The sequence below is a fragment of the Carica papaya genome, chromosome 8, assembly GCF_054855325.1.
Source record: "Carica papaya isolate Zhongbai chromosome 8, ASM5485532v1, whole genome shotgun sequence".
Lineage (NCBI taxonomy): Eukaryota > Viridiplantae > Streptophyta > Magnoliopsida > Brassicales > Caricaceae > Carica > Carica papaya.
The window spans coordinates 27,242,450-27,263,049 of record NC_142316.1 but is presented as its reverse complement, the minus strand read 5'-3'; the positions used below and the strand labels follow the sequence as shown (position 1 = coordinate 27,263,049).

Below are 20,600 nucleotides of genomic sequence, written 5' to 3'. Positions count from 1 at the left end.
TAAGTGTTATTTTGCCAACATGTTTTGAAAAATGATTTTAATAAGTGAACATTGATCGTTATCGAGCTAAGTCGTTCCGAAAGCACCTGCATAATGCTAGGCTTCTAGGTGCCCATGCATAACCGTTCCATTTCCGGGTGCATGGGAATGTGTTAAGTATTAATTGTGCGCCTATGCATACACAATAGTAAGAAGATGTGAACGACCCTCCATAAAAACGATGCAGCATAGCTTATTGTACAATGTAGCCAAGTGAATGTGATGATTTAGTTTTCTACTTTCGGATTCAGTTATTTATTATTTACAAATGTATAAGATATATGTTTTGATGTATGTAAAAGTCATATATATGCATGTATAACGCTGTGTATCATGATATCTACTTATTTGGATAGTGTATCTCACTCCCTTATCAATTTTCAGATCCTGCAAAGACCATTGAAGAGTAAGCGGTAATAATAGAGAAGTCTTTTGCAAGTTAGGCTCTATAAGAATTTTAGGTTACTATCTTGTACTTTTGCTTCATAATATAAGAAAGAAAAAATTTTAGAGTCTCATTTTGCATGTATCTAAAGTACATATATATCAAGGGATATAACGCTTCTGGATGTTTCAATTAATGAAAGCTTATTATATTTTATTTAATTAAGTGTAAAGTGTAGTGTGCTCCGAACACACCCTATAAGAGAGGGATGTCTGTCATATTAGCAATATTTCTTTTTACAAATAAATCATCTCAAGCCCAAATCTTCCTCCCCCAATCAAGCCCCAATAACCCAATCAATTCCAAAAAGCCCACAAATCAAACACCACAAACAATGTGGTAGAACACCACAATAAAAGATGATTGCACATTTCCCCGACCTTTAAACAGCAATAACAGTCGTTAACTAAAATCCTTCCCTTGCTTCTAAGCCTATCCATGGTTAAACTTCTTTCCCAGCAAGCCTCCCAAGCAAAAAACGCAATGCAGGGAGGAACTTTAGTCTTCCAATGAGTTTGCCGGAAATCCACTTCTGCTAGCAGCATCCTTTTTACACAGATGATTATAATAAGACATAATAGAAAAGTTACCATTTTTTCCAGCTTCCAAACAATCTGATCATCACTGGTCGAAACCCGCTGTGATTCAAGAGTCTGCCACATTTCATCAAAATCATCCACCTCCCAATCATTAAGATTCCGGTTCACATTGATAGACAATACAGTGCTCCTGTAGAAAAGCTTATGCGCCTCTTCAACAGTCAGATCTAGATTGAGCAGTGTTAAAAATTCTAGGAAACCTTCTCATCAAATAGCCTTCCCCAACCCATTCATCCTCCCAAAAATTGATCTTGTTACCTCTCCCAACCTTCCATTTTATGCATTGCCGAAAAGAATACAACTGCATTAATATTTTTCTCCACAAACCACGCCCATGGGGAATGGAAATTCTGTTGTCATTGCTATTAGCCATGTGATCACCCCATCTTGATGCAACAATCCTTCTCCAAAGACAATTTTCTTCACTCCAATACCTCCATAGTCATTTACCTTGAAAAGCTTTATTCAATTTAACCAATGAGCGAATCCACAATCCCCCATAGGTGAGAGGGCCTTTGATGTCATCCCAATTTACCAAATGATATTTTCGATCATCATTACCATATCAAAGAAATTTACATTGTATAGATTCCGATTTTTTGCCACCTTAATAGGAATAGCGGTAGTAGATAACCGGTTCCCAAGTGATTTGGTCTTCGTATTTAGCACCCAACGGAACCCAAGATATTTGAAAGGAAATTTAACTGCTTTGCACCCCAGAATTTTGGCTAAAGGCCCAGCATCACCACTTCCTCCAATTCTAACCAATTCAGATTTATTAAGGTTTATCTTGAGTCCTGAAACTACTTGAAAACACAAAAGAACACATTTCAAATGTAAAAGATTATTCAGATCTGGTTTACAAAAAAATTAAAGTATCATCTGCAAACAAAAGATGAGTGACAACTGTACTGTTCTCCCCCCTCCTCACTGAGACACCTTTCATCAATTGTAGATCATTAGCCCTCCTTAATAAGTCATTAAGAGATTCTATAACTATTATAAAAAGAAGAGATGATAGCGGATCCCCTTGCCTTAAACCTCTCGAAGCAGTGAAGAAACTTGAAGGACCCCCATTAATTAACACGGAAATACCTATAAGAAGCCAGTGCATGGAAATACCTAGTATTTCTATCACCTTCTTCCAACCATTTCTCCCTAGATCTCTGCCTCCACGATACTTCCTCATCCTTCAATTGTGATGCCAATCTTAGTTTCAATTTTCCTCTTTTATTTCTCTCTTCATCAGTTAAACTCACTGAATCCTATCTCAATTCCAGATTACTGATTTCAGCCAAGGTGATCTCAAATCCTGTTTTTTCCTGCCCCAAAACCTCCCTAGTCCAATTCTTGATTTCATTCTTAAGAATTCTCATTTTATGTGTAAATTTGTAGCTGGCACAACCCTCGGTCACAGTGTTAATCCAAGTCTTTTCCACAAACAGATGGAAATTCTCCTTCCCCAGCCATTTGTTATCCAATCTGAAAAGGAGAAAGGCCCCAATTGATCCTCTCCGCCTCAATGCAGAATGAGATAGTGATCAGAAGTGGGCCTAGGCATTGTTTTGTGGCTGACCACAACAAGATCCACCATTAAATTGGCATAAACAAAAAACCTGTCAATTCTAAATCTGCTTTTTTGGTTTGACTAAGTCCATTACCTTTTTGATAATGGGAGATCAACTACCCCCACCTTATCCATCCTCTCCTTGAATTCCTTTGCTTCCATAACTGAAAAATTACTACCACTCCTTTCATTTCTTTGCATAGTCATATTGAAGTCCCCACCAATTATCCAGTTACCTCCCCATTTGGTTCTGCAATTCTCCAGTTCCTCCCAGAGGATATCTTTCTCAGTTCTATTACCTCTGCAATATACGCCAGTAAAAATCCATCCGAATCCTCCACTATGATTCTCAAAAATGCAGGATAAGGTGCATTCCCCTTTGATTATATCCGCACATAGCACATGATCATCCTTCCATGGAATAACTATTTTGCCCGCCAATCCTTTTGCAGGGATTGTCTGCCACCCCTTATCCTTCACACTCCAGATACTATTAATTACCCCATCATTGTACTCTTCCATTTTTGTTTCCTGTAAGCAAACCACCATGGGACTCCATTTGCTCAGACACCCACAAATAATTAATCTTTTCCCTTTAGCATTAATACCATGAACATTCCATGAGATTACCTTGCCAATCATTGACAAATCAATCTAATCCCACTAGCTAGCTTACCTCATTTTCTTCTGTTCCCATAATTTATCGTGGTTTCTAACCTTTTTAACTCTCTTGGGATACCCACAGTTTGTTTTTTCTTCTCTTTAATGGCCACCCTATACTTCTTCTTTAGAATTTTTCTTTTTTCTAACTTTGAGAAGAAAAAAAAGTGAGATGGTTCATACCTTTAATCAATACACTCATCTATTTGCTGAATTTCTAGACATTATTTGTCATCTACTGTGAGCAGTAGTCCATCTCTTTCGTTGCGATATTCACATCCTTCAAACTTATCTGGAGGATTTCTTCAATTTCTGAATCATACCCACACACGATTGTCCGAACATCATCATCTACCATAACCATTGCCAGGTTCGAATATGTCTATTCCTCAATCGTCGATACTCTGTCTTGGTTATCAAAGTCTTCCATAGCAGAAAACATAGAAACCCGCTCGTCATCATTACCTTCACATGATCTTTTGACTCACATACGGCCTCATATTCTTCAACAGTCATACACTTCACCTTTTCCTCAAGCCCTAATTTTTCTCCTTCGACATTTCGGCCTTCCTTTTCCTTTGCATTTTCTTCACCAAGTGATAAGTCCTCTTTTATTCCGAAACTCTCACCCTGTGTCGGGTTAAAACCCATGCCCAAAATGGTTTGTAGGATAGGCTCTCTTTAGTCGCTGGGGCCGCAATCCATTTCTCCTTCTCTTGCCAAGTATATTTGTTGGTCTTACCTAGCCCATTCATCTTTGTTTTATGTTCGTTTAGGCCATATGTCGTGAAGAGTCTTTCCCCTGAAACCCATAATGATGAGAGCTTCTATAGTTTTGGGCTTTACCCACATCTATTTGATTCGGGTCAACCCTATCCAACTTACCACTAGGCTTCCTCTGCCTACCCGTTTCACATCTCCTTCACCATATTGCAACGCCACCACAAATGATTTTGGAGCACCACCATTCATTGAGACATTGTTCAGGACATTGCAATGCGGACATCGAAACGATAACTACCATGGTTCCTTGGGCTGACTTGCCTTTTCGATATGCACACTCCTACTCACTCGACCCTTCTCAGGCCCGTGGTTAGGGTTTTTTACTGGTCTGTTCGCAAGCTCAAGCGCAGTATCCAGCAACTTCCACCATCCTTTACCCTGTAGGCCATCGGGGAAGAAAATCATCTTCACTTGCATTGCACTGTTAAAGCCAGATATTCCCTCTTCTATTCTTCCCAAAAGATAACCATAGCTCGTAGTTTTTCTTCGCCAAATGTTTAGCCCACGTCCACTATCTCTCCTCCACCAAAACTCATCCAAAGTATCAAGGAACCACTCGTACTCATCTTTGTCTAAGAAAATCGAACACCTCAAACCACATCCATTCTCAGTAATACGCAAACTATCCAACTTTCTCTCCTCACAAACCAAGTCAAATGATTTATTCTCGATGACAATATATCTTCTTCCAAACAACTCATGTCTAGCCTAGATGGGATGACCAGCCCAAACAGCCAACCAGAGACCCAACAAAGCGGAGGGCTAGATAGTTTTTTTGGATAGAGAAAGTTGTAATTATGATTTAATTCCTTTCTTAATTAACGTGATTTGGGATCTCTCAGTTATGCGGGATTCAATAATACTCCTTTTATACTCTATTTCGCATTAATTAAGGATATCACCTCATTCAGAGACGACATCTCTTCCTTTCCCAAAATCTGAATTCTCATATGACCATACTCTTCATTGAGTCTTGCTATAAATTGGTAGGCTCTGTCTTTCTCCAACAAATCTTTTTAAGGTTGTCGCATCTTTACTGCTTTTTATAGTGATATTATGGTATTAATCAAGCAAATGTCACAAACCTTTTAGAAGTTTCGTATATTTGTGACTATCTTGTTGCCATGTTTAATTGTCCAAGCCTTTGCGATCAGATTATACATCTGAGTTGCATCTTTTCCCTTTGAATATATTTCTCTAATCAAATCCTAAATCTCCTTCGCTGTAAGGAAAGACGTAACTGGTTTATTAATCTCATAGTGCTAGAGTTTGAGAGTCATATCGTGATCATTAAATCTTCTTAACCTCAAGCATCAAAATAAGATCTTTTGACTCTGGTCTAGTGCCAATAAGAGGGATTAGTTTTTGCTTACTCTTGAAGGTGGTCTAAATTACTTACAACCAATTCAAGTAATCTTTAGCGTTGAAGTGGTAGACAACCTATATTTGCTGAAACTAACGTTTTGTGTTGAGTTTTCCGCAGGGAAGTTTGTGCCGGTAGATTGAGATCTAATCTCCAACATCTTGTAAAAACTTTGACAATTAAAGCCAATTAAAAGTGAAAAAAAATATAGAAATTACCAAATCCGTGACTGTGGCGTGGCGTGGCTGAGTGGTGGCTCCATGACCCAAAACCAGCTAGAGGTAGTCATGCGATAGGGGAGCAGATGTGGCTGGCTGCTGTAACAGTAACATACAGGTTGTGTGACTGAAACCAGCCGGAGGCAGACATGCGGGAGGTAGCATATGCCGCTGGCAGTTGTAACAGTGGTGCACAGGCAGGTGCATGACTTTATGGGATGATTCTAGCTGGACAGTAGCTACGTACATGGTGGCAGGACGGTGGCACACAAAGGGAACAAAGACTAGGGTATAGTCAGACAGGACCTTGACGCACAGTTAGAGTCGTCTGGACACGCAGCTGAGATGCAACCAGGCCATTGGAATGGGCAATGAAGGCCAGTTTTTGTGCTGGTTGTCGATTAGTGTTGGCCGATTGTTTTGGCGATGGGGGAGGCAAGAATGAAGGCTACCCTCGTAGAGTTTTCTTATTCCAGCAATGAAGGTCAATTGAGTTTGTAAAATAATTTAGGATTTTCTTAACTTAGTGATGTGATCCTGGATGGCTCTAATTCAGTTCCAAAGATAAAATCCTACATCAAGGAGGAACTCCATGAAAATCCAGACTCCCACAAAATAATTATCCACGAATCTACCATAGCACGAGATCCTACCCATGCAGTACAATAGAAGAGAACGCATAGGTGTAGGAAAAAGGAGAAATCCTTTTTCTTGCAAGGATTCCCGTAGGTCCCATCCCAAACAAGTAATTCCAGAGTTTCTTAAATGGGATCGGCTCAAACGGGAAAGTAAATCTTAATTTCCTAAATGGAAACACTCTGAACAGGAAAGTAAATCCTAATTTCCTAAATAGGAACACTCTGAACAGAAAAGTAATTTCATCCCTAACTACTTTTCTAAATGGGACTTTTCCAAGGAGTGGACCAATTTTGTCCAAAGGAAACTTGAACCCCAAGTAATGCTTCATGGGCTTGGAGAAGTTACAAGACAACAAGAAAAGCCCATTTGTGGCCCAACCCAAAGTGGCTCAAAGACCTCATGGCCAAAGTGGGCCAAGACCCAAAAGAGAATGGTGGACAGCATGTGCCGCACGTGACATCCCTTCAGCACATGTGCAGGCAACCACGTGTGAGGGAGAGCCCACCTGCACATGCGGGTCCATCGCCTGCGTGAGACAGCACGTGAGGCGTGCAGACAAACAACTCTGCACGCCCAGTGCGCGCACGGATGCGTGCAGGAAGTACCCCACATGCGCACAACAGCCTGCAAGCGCACGAAGCAAAGTTCACGCCCAGCAAGGGTGCACGCGTGCGGCCCAAGCCCATGCAGCAGCAGCCCACGCAATCCAGGCTCAACCCAAGCAGCCTGCGCCCAGGAACCAGACCCACACGGCCCAACCAGCCCTTCTGCACGACCCACAGCCCAGCCCGCGTGACCCGACTTGCGTGGCCCGCGGCCCAGCATAAAAGGCCCATGGCCCAACCTGCACGCAAAACCGGCCCACCCGTGCGGTTGGATTCCCCTAGTCCTTTTTTGGACTCCCAAATCACTAGTTTTCCTATTTTACACGGTATTCAAGTTCCCAAATTTTTCCATGTGCAAAATATGCCAATTATGAAAGTGGAATTCTACTCAAGGTTGAAGAGAAGATATTCTTGAAGAATTAGGAAGAGGAGACCATTATTTAATATTATTTAATTAATATTTTAATGCAAGCCTTATACATAGAATTAATTAATTGTTATTTTAGGATTTGGAGAAGGATAGGTATTTATTTTATGTATTTAAATTCAAATTAAGATAAAATTTTATTATTTAATTAATTAAGTATTTGTTTCACAATTAAATTGGAAATTAGAATATGAATAGAAATTTTAAATCCTATTCCATGTAGAAGTAGTAATTAAGAGCCTATATAAAGGTTTTACCTAAAACATTGTAAACACAATCTTCTTGAGAATTAATAAAATTACGCTTTGAGCTTTTATTGGTCTTGTGCTAAGTTTTCTCTTCAAGTTCTTCCAAACTATGTGAGCTTGCAGAAGTCTTGATTGAGCCGAGAAGTTGGGATTGACTTGAGAAGTTGGGATTGACTTATCGGGTAAATCCGTGACGTCTTTCTTTTTCTCGTTTTTGTTTTTCTAATTTTTGTTTTTACATTTTTTATTTTACGATTGTAAATTCAATTAAAGGGAGGGATTTTAATTAGGTTGTTTGAGTTTTGATATTGCATGCGATTGGGTTAAGGTTCCGGAAGTCAAAATGATCTTCCCCATACCCTCCCGTGTCACTTAGGGTTTTGATACTATGTGAAAGAATAAATTGGTGTATATTTCACTGAATACTAGCGTCTATATATACAAGTGAATAGAAACAATGAAGGAGAACAGTATTAATCAAAACGATTAAAAATATCAAGGGTATTAGTAATTATAAAGATTACAAAGATCTAGGTTATATTACTATGTACCTTTTACCCAATGAAGCCTTAATTTGTAGTTCTCAACAGATAATTCTGTATCAGCATATAAATATTTATTTCACTGTTTTAGGATTGTTCTGTTTCGTTATTCTAGGGAACGAATATTCTCCACCAACCTTGTAAATTTAGTCTCTGTTTTAGGATTATTCTATTTCTTTATTTTACTGAGAGAATGATCTTCCGCTAAGTTGATTGTAAATTAGTTAAAATTATGATATTTTATTAGAAGAATTAATTAGGAATGTTTGATAGACAAAATACTACCTAACCTAATGTACTCTGCCATGTACAGATGCAGAAAAGTGTGTGAATAAGAAAAAATTCCTTTTTCATCTTCTTTAGAATATTTATGATTTTTTATCACAACGTAAGTTGCTAGAAGATTCCCGTAACTAGAGAAATAAAAATATAGAGATTGCAACATCTAGCATAAAAAAGTTTATGTACAGAATCTTTTACCCGACGACTCAATATGTATTTCATGAATGAAAACACATCAGGATGGTTGACTTGATCATCATTCCCGACTTGAGAGGACTTCTGAAAGTGAATGATATCTTCAAGCTCCAACAGAAAAAACGAGAATAACTTGCTAGAAAAAGAAAAGACACCAAAAAAGAGAGTGATACTCATCAATCCCTACTTGGGAGGACTTCTGGAAGCAAATGATGTCTCCATCTTCAAGCTGCAAAGAAGAAACGAGCATAACTTGCTAGGAAAAAAGACACCAATGTCTAAAAGAGAAATCACACTTAAGCTTGACTTTAGACCTGGTTATCACGGAACGAGGTTCTCTTGTCAATAGATTCACACATAACCACAGGTTCAAACTTTATTTCCTGAACATGGAAGAATATGAGCTCATAATCTTTCAAATTCATCAAAGATATAAACTACCTAGAATATAATAACAGAATAAGAATGACCAACCTCATAAAGTTCAATTTTCTCGTCAGGAGCGAAACCCGCCATTGCATTTAGTTTTGCTAATATATCCATTGGCTTATCATTAGCCTTCACAAACAGCCTTCCAACATAACTGATGCAATGAAAGAAAGTCCACTGTGATGGTAACTAGTTTTGAAATATTAAAAGAAAAACAAGTTTTTTCTTTAGTAGACGTAAGGTAGAAATTACCGTAGCTCCCCTCTCAAAGGATCATAAACTTTGAAGAACAGAAGGAAATCATCCTTAGTCCTATCAGGCGGAGGTATGGGCCGCAAATCCTGGATGATTGTGAAGACCATTGACAACATAACAGCGAATTAGAATCTATACCAAAACGTTTCTGACACAATCATCAGATTGAAAATAATTAATATTATAAACAATATTACCGGACCAAGTTCTACTTCAAGAAATAACTTCAGCTCTGCATTATTTGCTGTATCGATCGCTTCTCTCAATTTCCCAACCTACATTGACCAGGAGTATTATTATTAAAATAAAATATGCATCGGAGACTGAAATAGTGAAGCCATAACCATCGAGATATGCAAACATGCATGACCATCAAGATATGCATACATGCATGTAATCACTTGGGACACCATGGAAATCTGTAAGATAAAACAAAAAGTTATTCCCCTTTTAAAAGTCATTTCAGACCACAGAATGTAATGCCACACAAGATATCACAATAACTGAATCTCCATCTTTCTTTTAACAGACAGAGTGAGATATGTTTGTGTAAAAAATCACTAGTCAAAAGACTAGATCGATTATGAATCAATTTGATCCCAAATACCCTCCAAATTGACTTGTCCCACGATAAGCGAATGATTGGGATGTGACTTTCAACAGTATTTTCTGGAAGAACACTTTTGACTCAATGGACCATATCTTTCTTTTAATTCTGCTTATCACCTTCAATTCATCGGGCAAGCAGAAATTGTCAACAGAATAGAAGAATACTTTTGACTCAATGGACTATATCTTTCTTTTAGTGCTGCTTATCACCTTCAATTCGATGGGCGAGCAAAAATGGTAGATAGAACTGTAAAAAAATTTGCTCATTGTCTCACTGGTCATAACCTACATAATTTAGTGGATTGGGTGTCTTGGGTTTGACTATTGCTACTATACTAGTAAACACATTTCTCTTCAGCGCATACCTTTTAAAGTTGTTTATGGTCGACCTTCTCCATGTCTACTCATATTGTTTTAAGGTTGAGCGGTCAACTGTGAGCTTCAAACTGGGATTCCGTGCTGCAAAGTTTACATTATTGGAAGCTTAAAATACTACAAACATCGCTAGGATGGACGTCAGATAAATGTTTCTTATGTTTTTGGAGACCTTACGCCGCCAACCTTGCAAAAAGTTTCTATGGCTCCAAACATAATAGAAGCATTCTCCCCATGTCTGTGGGCCTTTTGGGCCCCTTGCCAGTCCTTGGCCAAATTGATTTTGTTGCCTATTGTTTGGATTGGCCTCCTGATTCTAAGATTCATCCAGTATTTCATGTTTCTTATCTGCAGAAGTTCCATGCAGCAGAATCTGCGGTTCCTATTCTGCCTTTGGCCATAGTCTTCCTATTCCTACTCCCCAAGCAATTTTGGATTACCAAGCATGGGCTGGCCAAATGAAGCTTTAGTTCATTGGGAAGGCTATCAGAGGCGTGTTTTAGAGGGGGAGAGTACTGTTATGAATTCACCATCACTGCAACCTTGTTCAGAATTTTGGGGCTATGTTTAAAAGCTATTTTCTCATGGGCTATGTTTACAAGATATTTTCTCATGGAAGGCATAAGAACATTTGGTCACATAATTAATTGCTTGTTGAATTATTAGTTAATTTGATGTTTTTCTAAGAGCTGTTGAATCTGTCAGTTCCTAAGTTAGTAGGTTTTCTTTGAAGTAGTTAAGCTATTCTTAAGGGGCAGTTCCTATCTTTAAGGTAGAAATTATCAGATCTAGTTATTATGTAATTTCAGTAAGCCTTAAAAGGCTATCCTGAATAAAGGAGAGATATGCAGGGAATTTCCATCAACCAGTTCTTAAACACTCAACTTAAGGAGATTTTTGGGTTCTCTCTTAATGAGCTCAAGCAGTTATTAATCATAGGTAGAAAAGGAAGAAGAAACCAGAAAAGTTCTGGTTCAAGTTCATTGATTTTTATATACAAGGACCAGTAACTAGATCTAGAGCTAGAGAACAAACCAGGATCACCTATGTATGCTTTTGTAGTCTCACTTTTGAGGGGTCCGATTATTCAATAAAAAGTTTTTTGAGAATGTCACCAATATTTCTGGTTGTGCCATACAATTAAACCCTTAAATGTAATACTTAAAAAAATTTTAAGTGCGATATATGAGAAATTCTAGGTGCTACCGAGTTTTAACCATATCCTTGTCATACATTAGTGGCTCCATGGACATAGGTACATTATCAAACCATGTGAAACAAATAGGAGGGCTGATCAAGAGGTTAGTCAAGTAGCAACATTTTGCACAGTATATATAAGCCACACTATCACTAGAAAGCATGAATAACTAATACTTTGTAATAGATAAAAACAATTGAACAATCAAAGAATACTTACTGACTGTGCTTCCTCAACAGATGTCAATGGCCTGTTTGGACGGTAAGTATAGTTTTGACGCTTTGCCCACAGCCAAAAACGCTGACATTGAACTGGTATACCAAACTCCTTAGCAACATCTTCCTAAGAATAACTTAATAATTAAGATGCCACCAACACATAAAACCATAAAAAGATCCATGGAAATAGATATTGATACTGTAAGAAGATCCTATTTCAGACAAGTATTGATAAAAAAGAAACTATAACACCAATAACAAAATTACAGGAATAACAAGTAGCTGGGCAAATTGTTTCCATCAATAAAAAGAAAACAGGAGATATTGGTTAATGAACCTCCTTGTTTTCATTTTTTTAAGTACTTACAAACATCCTATGCACTTGAGTCCAGCCATCTTTGTTCCAGAACCAAACTAGGTCGAAAAAGAAACTGGATTTCTACTCCCTGAACATTACTCCTGAGGTGTTTGAGATTGCTTATTGTTCAGATATTGGTGAAATTAATTTTCAGCAGATTTGTTGAGAGATTTGGTGATGTAAACATGGATGTAGACCATAAAGAGAATGCCACATCCAAAGGAAGAGGAAAACAAGCCCAACCAATTAACCTAAGGGCATAATAGTCTCATCAATTTACTTTAAGTACATGATGGAAACGGGTAAGAAAATGAAGCAATCAGCTAAGAAAAGAGAGAGGATCATATTTATCATAATTAGAAATTTAAACTTTAATTTTAATTAATTTCCTATATAATTATAATTTTAAATTAGAAAAATTTTATTATCTTTTTTATTCACATGGCCTATCCTATAAATAGGTCATTAAATCTTCATTGTAAGCATTTAGAAATTACCTCAATGATATTAAGAGTGTTTCTTTTCAAGAGAGATTGTTCTACCGTCTTGTTGAGTAAGGAGTGGATCTACTTATCAAAATACGACCTTCTGGCGTTTTTCTATTTTATTTCTTTCATTTTTAGTTACCTTAATTACTATCATTCTTGATAACGGGTTAAGTAGGGAGGGTTTATAGGATCAATTCCTTTGAGGTCATTAAATGAAATTGTGTAAGTTTCTGATCACGCTAATTGATCTTGGATTCCGCATCACTTGGCATTAGAGTTTTGGTTTCATCTAAACCTACTATCTTTTACTTTTACACTTTTAAATTCTTATACCGTTTATTTTTTTGTTCATATATTAAAAAAAAAGAATTATCTCATACATCGATCCGAGCAAAACTTAATGTCAATTGACGCTTTTTTGGCTTGATAAAATCGTTGTTGAGTACCCATTTTTGTAATCTACTTTTCTTGCAATTTTGTTTCTTGTACCAAAAAAAGAGAAAAGGAAAGGAAAAAAAAAAAGAAAAGAAAAGAAGAGAGAAAAAAGGAAACAAATGAAAGAAATCCCAATCAAGTAACATACTCATCGGGAGAGTACTTACCATTTCGGTACTCAACCATTCTTCTTTGAAACAGTGCAAGAACCAACTCTTTATAAGGCAAAATCTTCTTTTATTCTACAATTTTTTTTTACAACTATGTGCATTCACACTTACACAATTCATTAAAGGTTATATTTTTTTTTATATAGAACGCAACGTACATCGAGAATAAATTGGTAAAAATATCCTTCAGATTTTCCCTGGGGGTGATACCAAATCCCTACATCTTCTATAAACAATCAATTTTTTTTTCTACTCCTATTTTCTTTTATTTTTTTAAACTTTAGTTTCCTGATACATCTAAGCATTTAAATTGCATCTTAGAGCTTAGCGTAATTGATAACATACTATCTCTTCATCTGTGTGTTACACTCTTAATTCTAGTATCGGTGCAGTATTTGTTCTATAGGACTCCTTGCGGTGTGTTAAAACAGTACTTGAGAATACTTTGATTCAAGAATATCTATCTAGCACTCAACTTGAGGGTGGAAGATAAAAAGGTAAAAGGCAAGAGTGTATGAGATTCTCAGAGATTAAAAGCCAAGTGAGCGAAATATGTGAGAACTGGTGAGAAAAATTTTTTTACTAACCATTTTGCAGGAAATCTTCTTAAAATATCAAATAAGCATCAAAGCCCCGCCAACATAATGCTCTTTATGGAGTCTATACATGCAGAATTGGCACGCTAAGAATAAGAAGGTAGATAACTTGAGTCGTGGTCGAAGTGAAGCAAGACATGGGACCCCTAATACAAGGCGACGTAGAACTCAACATCCTAAAAATGAGGTCGGGTCCTGTAACGATGAGGAGGAAGACCGGGTTAGAAAGAGAGAAGATTGGAGGGGCAATAATATTAGTTCCATCAAAATGATGATACTACTCTTCAAAGATACGAATGATGCAGAAGTCTACCTGGAGTGGGAAAGAAAAGTAGAGTTGATCTTCAACTACCACAACTACAGCAAAGAAAAAAAGATCAAGTTGGTAGCTATAGAATTCATTGATCATGCCCTAGTGTTGTGGGATCAATTAATCCTCACTACATGCCCTAACGGAGAACGACCAATCTCCACTTGGAGAGAGATGAAGGTCATCATGCAAAAAAAGTTCGTACCCTCTTATTATTATAAAGAAATGCATCAAAAAATTGCTGTTTGACACAGGGATCTACATCCATTAAGAACTATCATAAGGAGACGAAGATGGTCATGATTAGGGTCAATATCAAATAAGATCCCGAAACAACCATGGCAAGATTCTTGGGAGATCTTAATAAGGAGATTGTCAATATTTTGGAGATGCAACACTATATGGAGTTGGAAGACATAGTCCACGTGATCATGAAAATCGAAAGACAACTCAGTTACAAAAATAGGAGCACATCATATGCCACCCCTACCTATAGCTCAGAATAGCCCAAGAAAGAAGAAAACAAGGGAATAGACGAAAAAAAGAAAAAGTCCGCACCAACTGATACAAAAGGTAAGACATCTAACTCATCTCAAAAGTATAGTACAATTAAATGTTTTAGGGATGGTCTCAAAATCAGACATATCGCCTCCCAATGCTCAAACAAGAAGATCATGCTACTAAGAGATGATAGTGGAGTTGATAATGCCAGCAATTGTAAGAGCAAAGATAATGATAGCATGCTACCACTGGAGGATATTAAGGAAAGTGCTGAATATCCAGTCCAAAGGGAAGCTTTGGTTATCAGAAGAGTTCTGAATGTCCAAGTCTAGCCGGAAGAAAGTAACTAGAGAGAGAATATCTTCCACACTCATTGCCTTATAAATAGGAAGGTATGTAATCTCATTATAGATGGAGATACTTGCACCAACATTGCTACTACTACCCTAGTTGATAAACTTGGGTTAATATGCATGCACTATCCTCACCCTTATAAGTTGCAGTAGTTGACTAATTGTGGAGAGATAAAGGTGATTAAGCATGTATTAGCTTCCTTCTATATTGGACGATACACTGATAAAGTACGTTGTGATGTTGTGCCCATGCATGCTAGTCACATCCTATTGGGAAGAACCTGACAGTATAATAAGCGTGCAACTTATGATGGCTATAGGAATCGTTGTTCCTTTAACATGAACTGTCATAATTTTATACTTGCACCGCTATCACCTGAGGAGGTATTTAAAGATCAGCAGTAGCTTAAAAACTCCATAGCGTTTAGAGGAAATGAAGGATTGAGCAATATGAAGAGAGAATGTTACTATAAGGAAAATGAGCTAAGGAGGACCACTTTCAAGAAAAAAATATTAACTTACCTCAAACCTTATTTGTTTAATGGTGTTGTTTTGCAGGACATTTTCTTAAAAAAAAAAAGATTCGTTAGACCCCTACATAAGAAGTGTCCGAGTCGAGGATGAATCGTTTTTTGAGGAGGGGATGATGTGAGCATGAACATAAACCATAAAAAGAAGGCTTCATCCAAAGGAAGAGAAAAACAAGTCCAACCAATTAACCCAAGGGCATAATGCTCTCATCAATTTGTTTCAAGCACATGATGGAAATGGGTAAGAAAATGAAGCAATCAGCCAAGAAAGAAGGAAAATCATATCTATCATAATTAGGAATTTAGACTTTAATTTTAATTAATTTCCTATGTAATTGTACCTAATTAGGAATTTAAACTTTAATTTTAATTAATTTCCTATGTAATTACTCCTAATTAAGGATTTAGATTTTAATTTTAATTAATTTCTTATGTAATTACAATTTTAAATTAGAAGAGTTTTATTATATTTTTTATTCATATGACCTGTTGTCAGACGTCTTTAACATGACTTTCTGATCTTGAGAAAGAAAGAGAGAGAGAAGAGAGAAATAGAGACAGAAATCTGAGAAATAATTTTATTTTTTTCTTTAATTAATTATAATATAAAGATTGAGCCTTGTATAGGCTATAAGCAATTAAAGCAGCTATTATCATGGCCAGAATCAATGTAGATGTGGCTGCTGTGAAATAAATTTAAAACATTAGCTCTAACCCTAAACGTAACTTATACTTGTAAAACACTAATTTACCGATTTTATTATTTCTCTCTTTTTTTTTTTACTCTTAATATCCTGACAATACCCTATTTGAAACTTCCATTATTATAAATATTGTTCCACCTTTGACCGTTTGCTTATGTTTGGCCCACTATTTCGCCTTTATTTCTCTTACTTCGGATGTTTCGCGAAAGTCACAACCCTGCAATGATATTTGTAAATTTTCATAATCGAATCATACGTTGCATGGAGGAAGTCAAACATCATTAGGCCGAATTGCTTCATCCAGTCTACCCCTAATATCATATCATACCCTCCTAGTGAGAAGATGCGGACATCGTATATGAACTTGTAGCCTTGCATGGTCCACGTCACATCTGGGCATTCAAGGTGACTAGATATCTTTTGTCATTGCAACCATAACTGTTAGCAGTTTACTGTTGACTACCTGATTTTTGATCTATTTAGAAGCTCCTTCATTTAGAAAGGAATGTGAGCTTCCACTATCTAGTAGAACTAAGACATCATGACCTGACAATTTTCCTCGTATTTTCAGGGTGCTCTCTGTGGTGACCCCTTCTATTGCTTTTAGCGACAGAGTGCTAGTAAGGTCATCGTCAACCTCTTTAAGGCTTTGTTCTCTAGATGATCTTATGGCATGATCTCCTCCACTGCCATGACTGCTTTGTTAGAGCATCGGTGCCTTGAAAAATACATATCTCCACATTTGTAACCGGCTATTGATCTTTTAGGATTTGCTCCCTTCCCTGTGTCCCTGAATGATCTATCATGGAAAAGGTCTCTTTCTAATCAGGGAGTTTCATAATTAGGAAGATAGGGATTGCGAAACTCTATGACTAATTGTTCTTGCAGTAAGACCTGTTCGAATGCTTGGTTGAGCGTTTGTGGCTTATGAATCCTTATTATGGGTTATAGCTATAGTCTGAGGCCGCTGATAAAAATGGATATAAAAAATCTTTCTAAAAGTGTAGGGTTATCTGCATCCATAAGAGAATATAAGTATTCAAATTCTTCAACAAATTCGAGAACGGTACCTGCTTGGCATAACTTGGTGAACTCTTCTATGAAATTTTTTCGGGAAGGTCCTCCAAATCGTCGGCCTATTTCTTTCACGAAGTATTCCCAATCTAGGGTGTCAAACTTCGCTACTCATTTACGATACCATACGTCAGCAATTTCGCCCAAATATAAAGATGCAATCTCCACTTTTTATTCGTCAGGAGTGTGGTGGACCATGAAATACCTTTCACAACGCCGGACCCATCCACGAGGGTTTCCTCCTTCAAAAAGTGGAATTTCCACTTTAGGGAGTGTGTAAATGGGAGGTGGGCCGGTTCGGTGCGTGATTGCGGGCAGTCCAATGCGATCCAACAACTCAAATTGGTGATTTATGGGTAGGCCGGTTCGGATCGGTACTGGGTCGGATCGGGTTCGAATGGGTCTCGGCTTCCTGTTGCACCGAGTTTCCCTTGGCCTGGTCAGCGGTTCTCGAGTATCACGTTGAACTGTCTGCGTGATTCATCCATGTATCCTGATAGCTTCAAATCAACTTCTTTTACGGTAAGTGATTCAAGATTTTCTGGTTCGGTCATCGATAGTGGTGGCTGCTATGAAATAAATTCAAAACATTAATTCTAATCCTAACCGTAATTGATACTTGTAAAAGACTAATTTACCCCTTTTATTATTTTTCTCTTTTTTTTACTCTTAATGTCCTGACACCTATCCTATACATAGGTCATCAAGTTTTTATTGTAAGAATTCAAAAACTATCTCAATAAAATTAAGAGTGTTTCTTTTCAATAGAGGTTCTTCTACCATCTTATTGAGTAAGGAGTGGATCTACTTATTAAGGTACGACCTTATTGCGTTTCTCCATTCTATTTCTTTCATTTCAAATAACTTTAATTCCTATCATTTTTTATAGCGGGTTAACTAGAAATACTTTCTATAGGATCAATTTTTTTGATGTCTTTAAATGAAATTGTGTGAGTTCCTCATCACGCTGGTTGATCATAGGTTGCTCATCATTTGAGAAATTAATTTCCAGCATATTTATTGGCAGATTTGTTAAGAGATTTTGGCAGTTAATTTATAAATTCTGTAGATACCCTAACCTATAAAATAAAGTCAATGATTAAAATAGGAAAGGTTGGCTGTAATTAGTTGTTAATTTCAATTTTTTGTATCCAACATTTCCTATAAAGAAGATAATGATAGTTCAGAAATACTGAATCCAACATGACACTAGCATCAATCACTCTACAGAGGCAGAAACAAAAAAAACAAACCTTTTACCTTACTGCAACCACCATGAGAGCCACGCAGAAAAGAAAAACCTAAATCATGTATGATATTATGTTTGAGTGTGCACTTATTACAACATTATTCATGATCAATCAACCCAAAGCCATATCATTCAGTCCAGACCACGATAATCTGGCTGAATGGAGACAACTTCCTATGCTAGTCACACTTAGTGTGCATGTATATCCGAGGACGAGGGAAGATTGCTACTTGACTGGTGATGTGAAGGAAGCAGCACGAGAGGATCCCTTTCAATCAATTTGGGATGTTGAAAACTCCATGTCGATGACTTAGCTTGTGTTTCATGGTGGAAGACATCAATTCAAACTACATATGCTTACCCACGGCGAAGGAACTTTAGAAAAATGTCATAGATGTATTTTGACTTAAGTAATCAATCTCATAATTATGAACTAATCTTGAAACTTTATGAAATTAAACAGGGGAAATGACAATGTCATCAAGTATTTCAACCTTGTTGAAACGTCTATGGCAATGCTTGAATGTTCAATGACTATAAATCGAAATCCACTAAAGACTACAACTACTACAAGAAAGTGACAGAGGATCATTGTACCTTTAAATTTCTAGCTGGCTTAAACGTTGAGTTCGATAAACTAAGGGGATGGTTCATTTGTAGACAAAGCTTAATGTTCTCATAAAGGTCTTATTAGAAATCTAAATGGACGAAAGTCACAGAAATTTTATATAATAGCCTGGATTTTCTCCTGTCTGAACTCTTGTATTTGATATGGTTGATTAAGTGTGTATATATATGAAATGAGATATAATAAGGCTAAGAATTAAGTCTCGAGTCAAACAAAGTGAAAACGGCGAAATTAGGGTTAAAAGAACCCCTCAAAAAGAGAACTTTCTCTCAAGGAGGAAAAAAAATTTTCTAATTCTGGGAACGGTTCTCAAGACTAAAAAGACTTTGTAGAAAATAAAAGACGCTTTGGGAACATAAGAGAGTAAATAGATTAAGAATCAAGAGAGAAATCTCCCAAGAGAGGGAGATAATCCCCCGAGAGAGGGACAAAAATTCCCTGAGTAACATAAAGTGACCTTTAGTGCTTCAAACACTTCCTGAGACCATGATCGATGGAATTTAGGGATAAAAGAGACATTAGATAACATATGGGAAAGAAAGTTGTAAAAAAAGAAAGACTTGTGACGAAGACAAATTGAGAGAAAAATGCAAGGAACCGAAGCCTTACCGTAAGTAATAGTTCCCGATGAAGCTCTAATTTAACCCCTTTAGTTTGATTTATGCCCCGAGACTAAACTACTTGGAATTTGATATCAAATTTGGCTAAGAACTACCCAAGACATTAATGAAGAAGTGTGTGGAAAAAGAAAAATGTCCATAGAAGAAAATTCGTGAAAAATGAGATCAAACCCGAGAGATATAAACAAGAATGACAGTTTTGACCTTTTGGACTTGTTTGAGTCATAAGTGGGTCAAATGGACTCGGATGAAACCCAAACCAAAACCATGTGATAGCTGTCTGCTTGAGAAACACATGAACACACAAGTTTGTCCAAAACAATTAAGAATTGAGCAAGTTACGAAGTTTTGAAGTAAGGGTATGGGCAATGACTTAACTTTGCTTGTGGTTTGGACCTTTTGGGCCCTAGGTGAACCTTAGATGGGCCAAATGTTTCTGTTTTAAGCCCAAATTTAGTCTGTAAACAGCTGAAACCTCGACGAGCAAGTGAAGATAAAATGGGCCGAAAACTAATAAGAATCAAGGGAGTCATGGCCATCTGAAGTGAAGGCATGTGCATGGAGTGCGGTTTTGGGTCTTATGGGTTTACGTGGGCCTAAGGCAGCCCAAAGCAGCTTGAATGGAGCCCAAATTTGGTATGAAAGCTCCTGGAAGGAGGATAAAGATGTGTGTGGCGTCTGGATAAGGAGGGAATACTTTAGAATTACTTAAGGATGAAGGAAAAGGGAAAAGGGGGAAAGAGATAAGCTTGAGGAATTGAGGTGACCTCACAAGTTGACACCTAAACCCCTCTTGGCCGACTCTTGTGGCCTCCCTCCCCTATAAATAGGGGTGAGGGAGTGGTAGAAGCATTCTGGAGTTGAGAGAAAGCAAGGTTAGAGAGAGAA

General features: G+C 37.3%; 1 protein-coding gene across 8 annotated transcripts in view; it reads right to left on the bottom strand.

Moving 5' to 3' along the window:
* The window catches only part of LOC110810403 (ubiquitin C-terminal hydrolase 13-like), a 71,403-nt gene that overhangs the window by 25,474 nt on the left and 25,329 nt on the right, over positions 1-20,600 (bottom strand). For 7 of the 8 annotated variants that reach the window (XM_088209089.1, XM_088209082.1, XM_088209084.1 and 4 more), the window contains 7 exons: positions 11,698-11,820; positions 9,494-9,571; positions 9,294-9,382; positions 9,087-9,195; positions 8,927-8,995; positions 8,800-8,841; positions 8,616-8,696 (listed from right to left, as the gene is read on the bottom strand). In XM_088209089.1, the coding sequence (XP_088065215.1) occupies positions 8,616-8,696; positions 8,800-8,841; positions 8,927-8,995; positions 9,087-9,195; positions 9,294-9,382; positions 9,494-9,571; positions 11,698-11,820 (591 nt within the window). The remainder of the gene's footprint in view (positions 1-8,615; positions 8,697-8,799; positions 8,842-8,926; positions 8,996-9,086; positions 9,196-9,293; positions 9,383-9,493; positions 9,572-11,697; positions 11,821-20,600) is intronic. The other variant, XM_088209085.1, reaches the window with a different exon arrangement.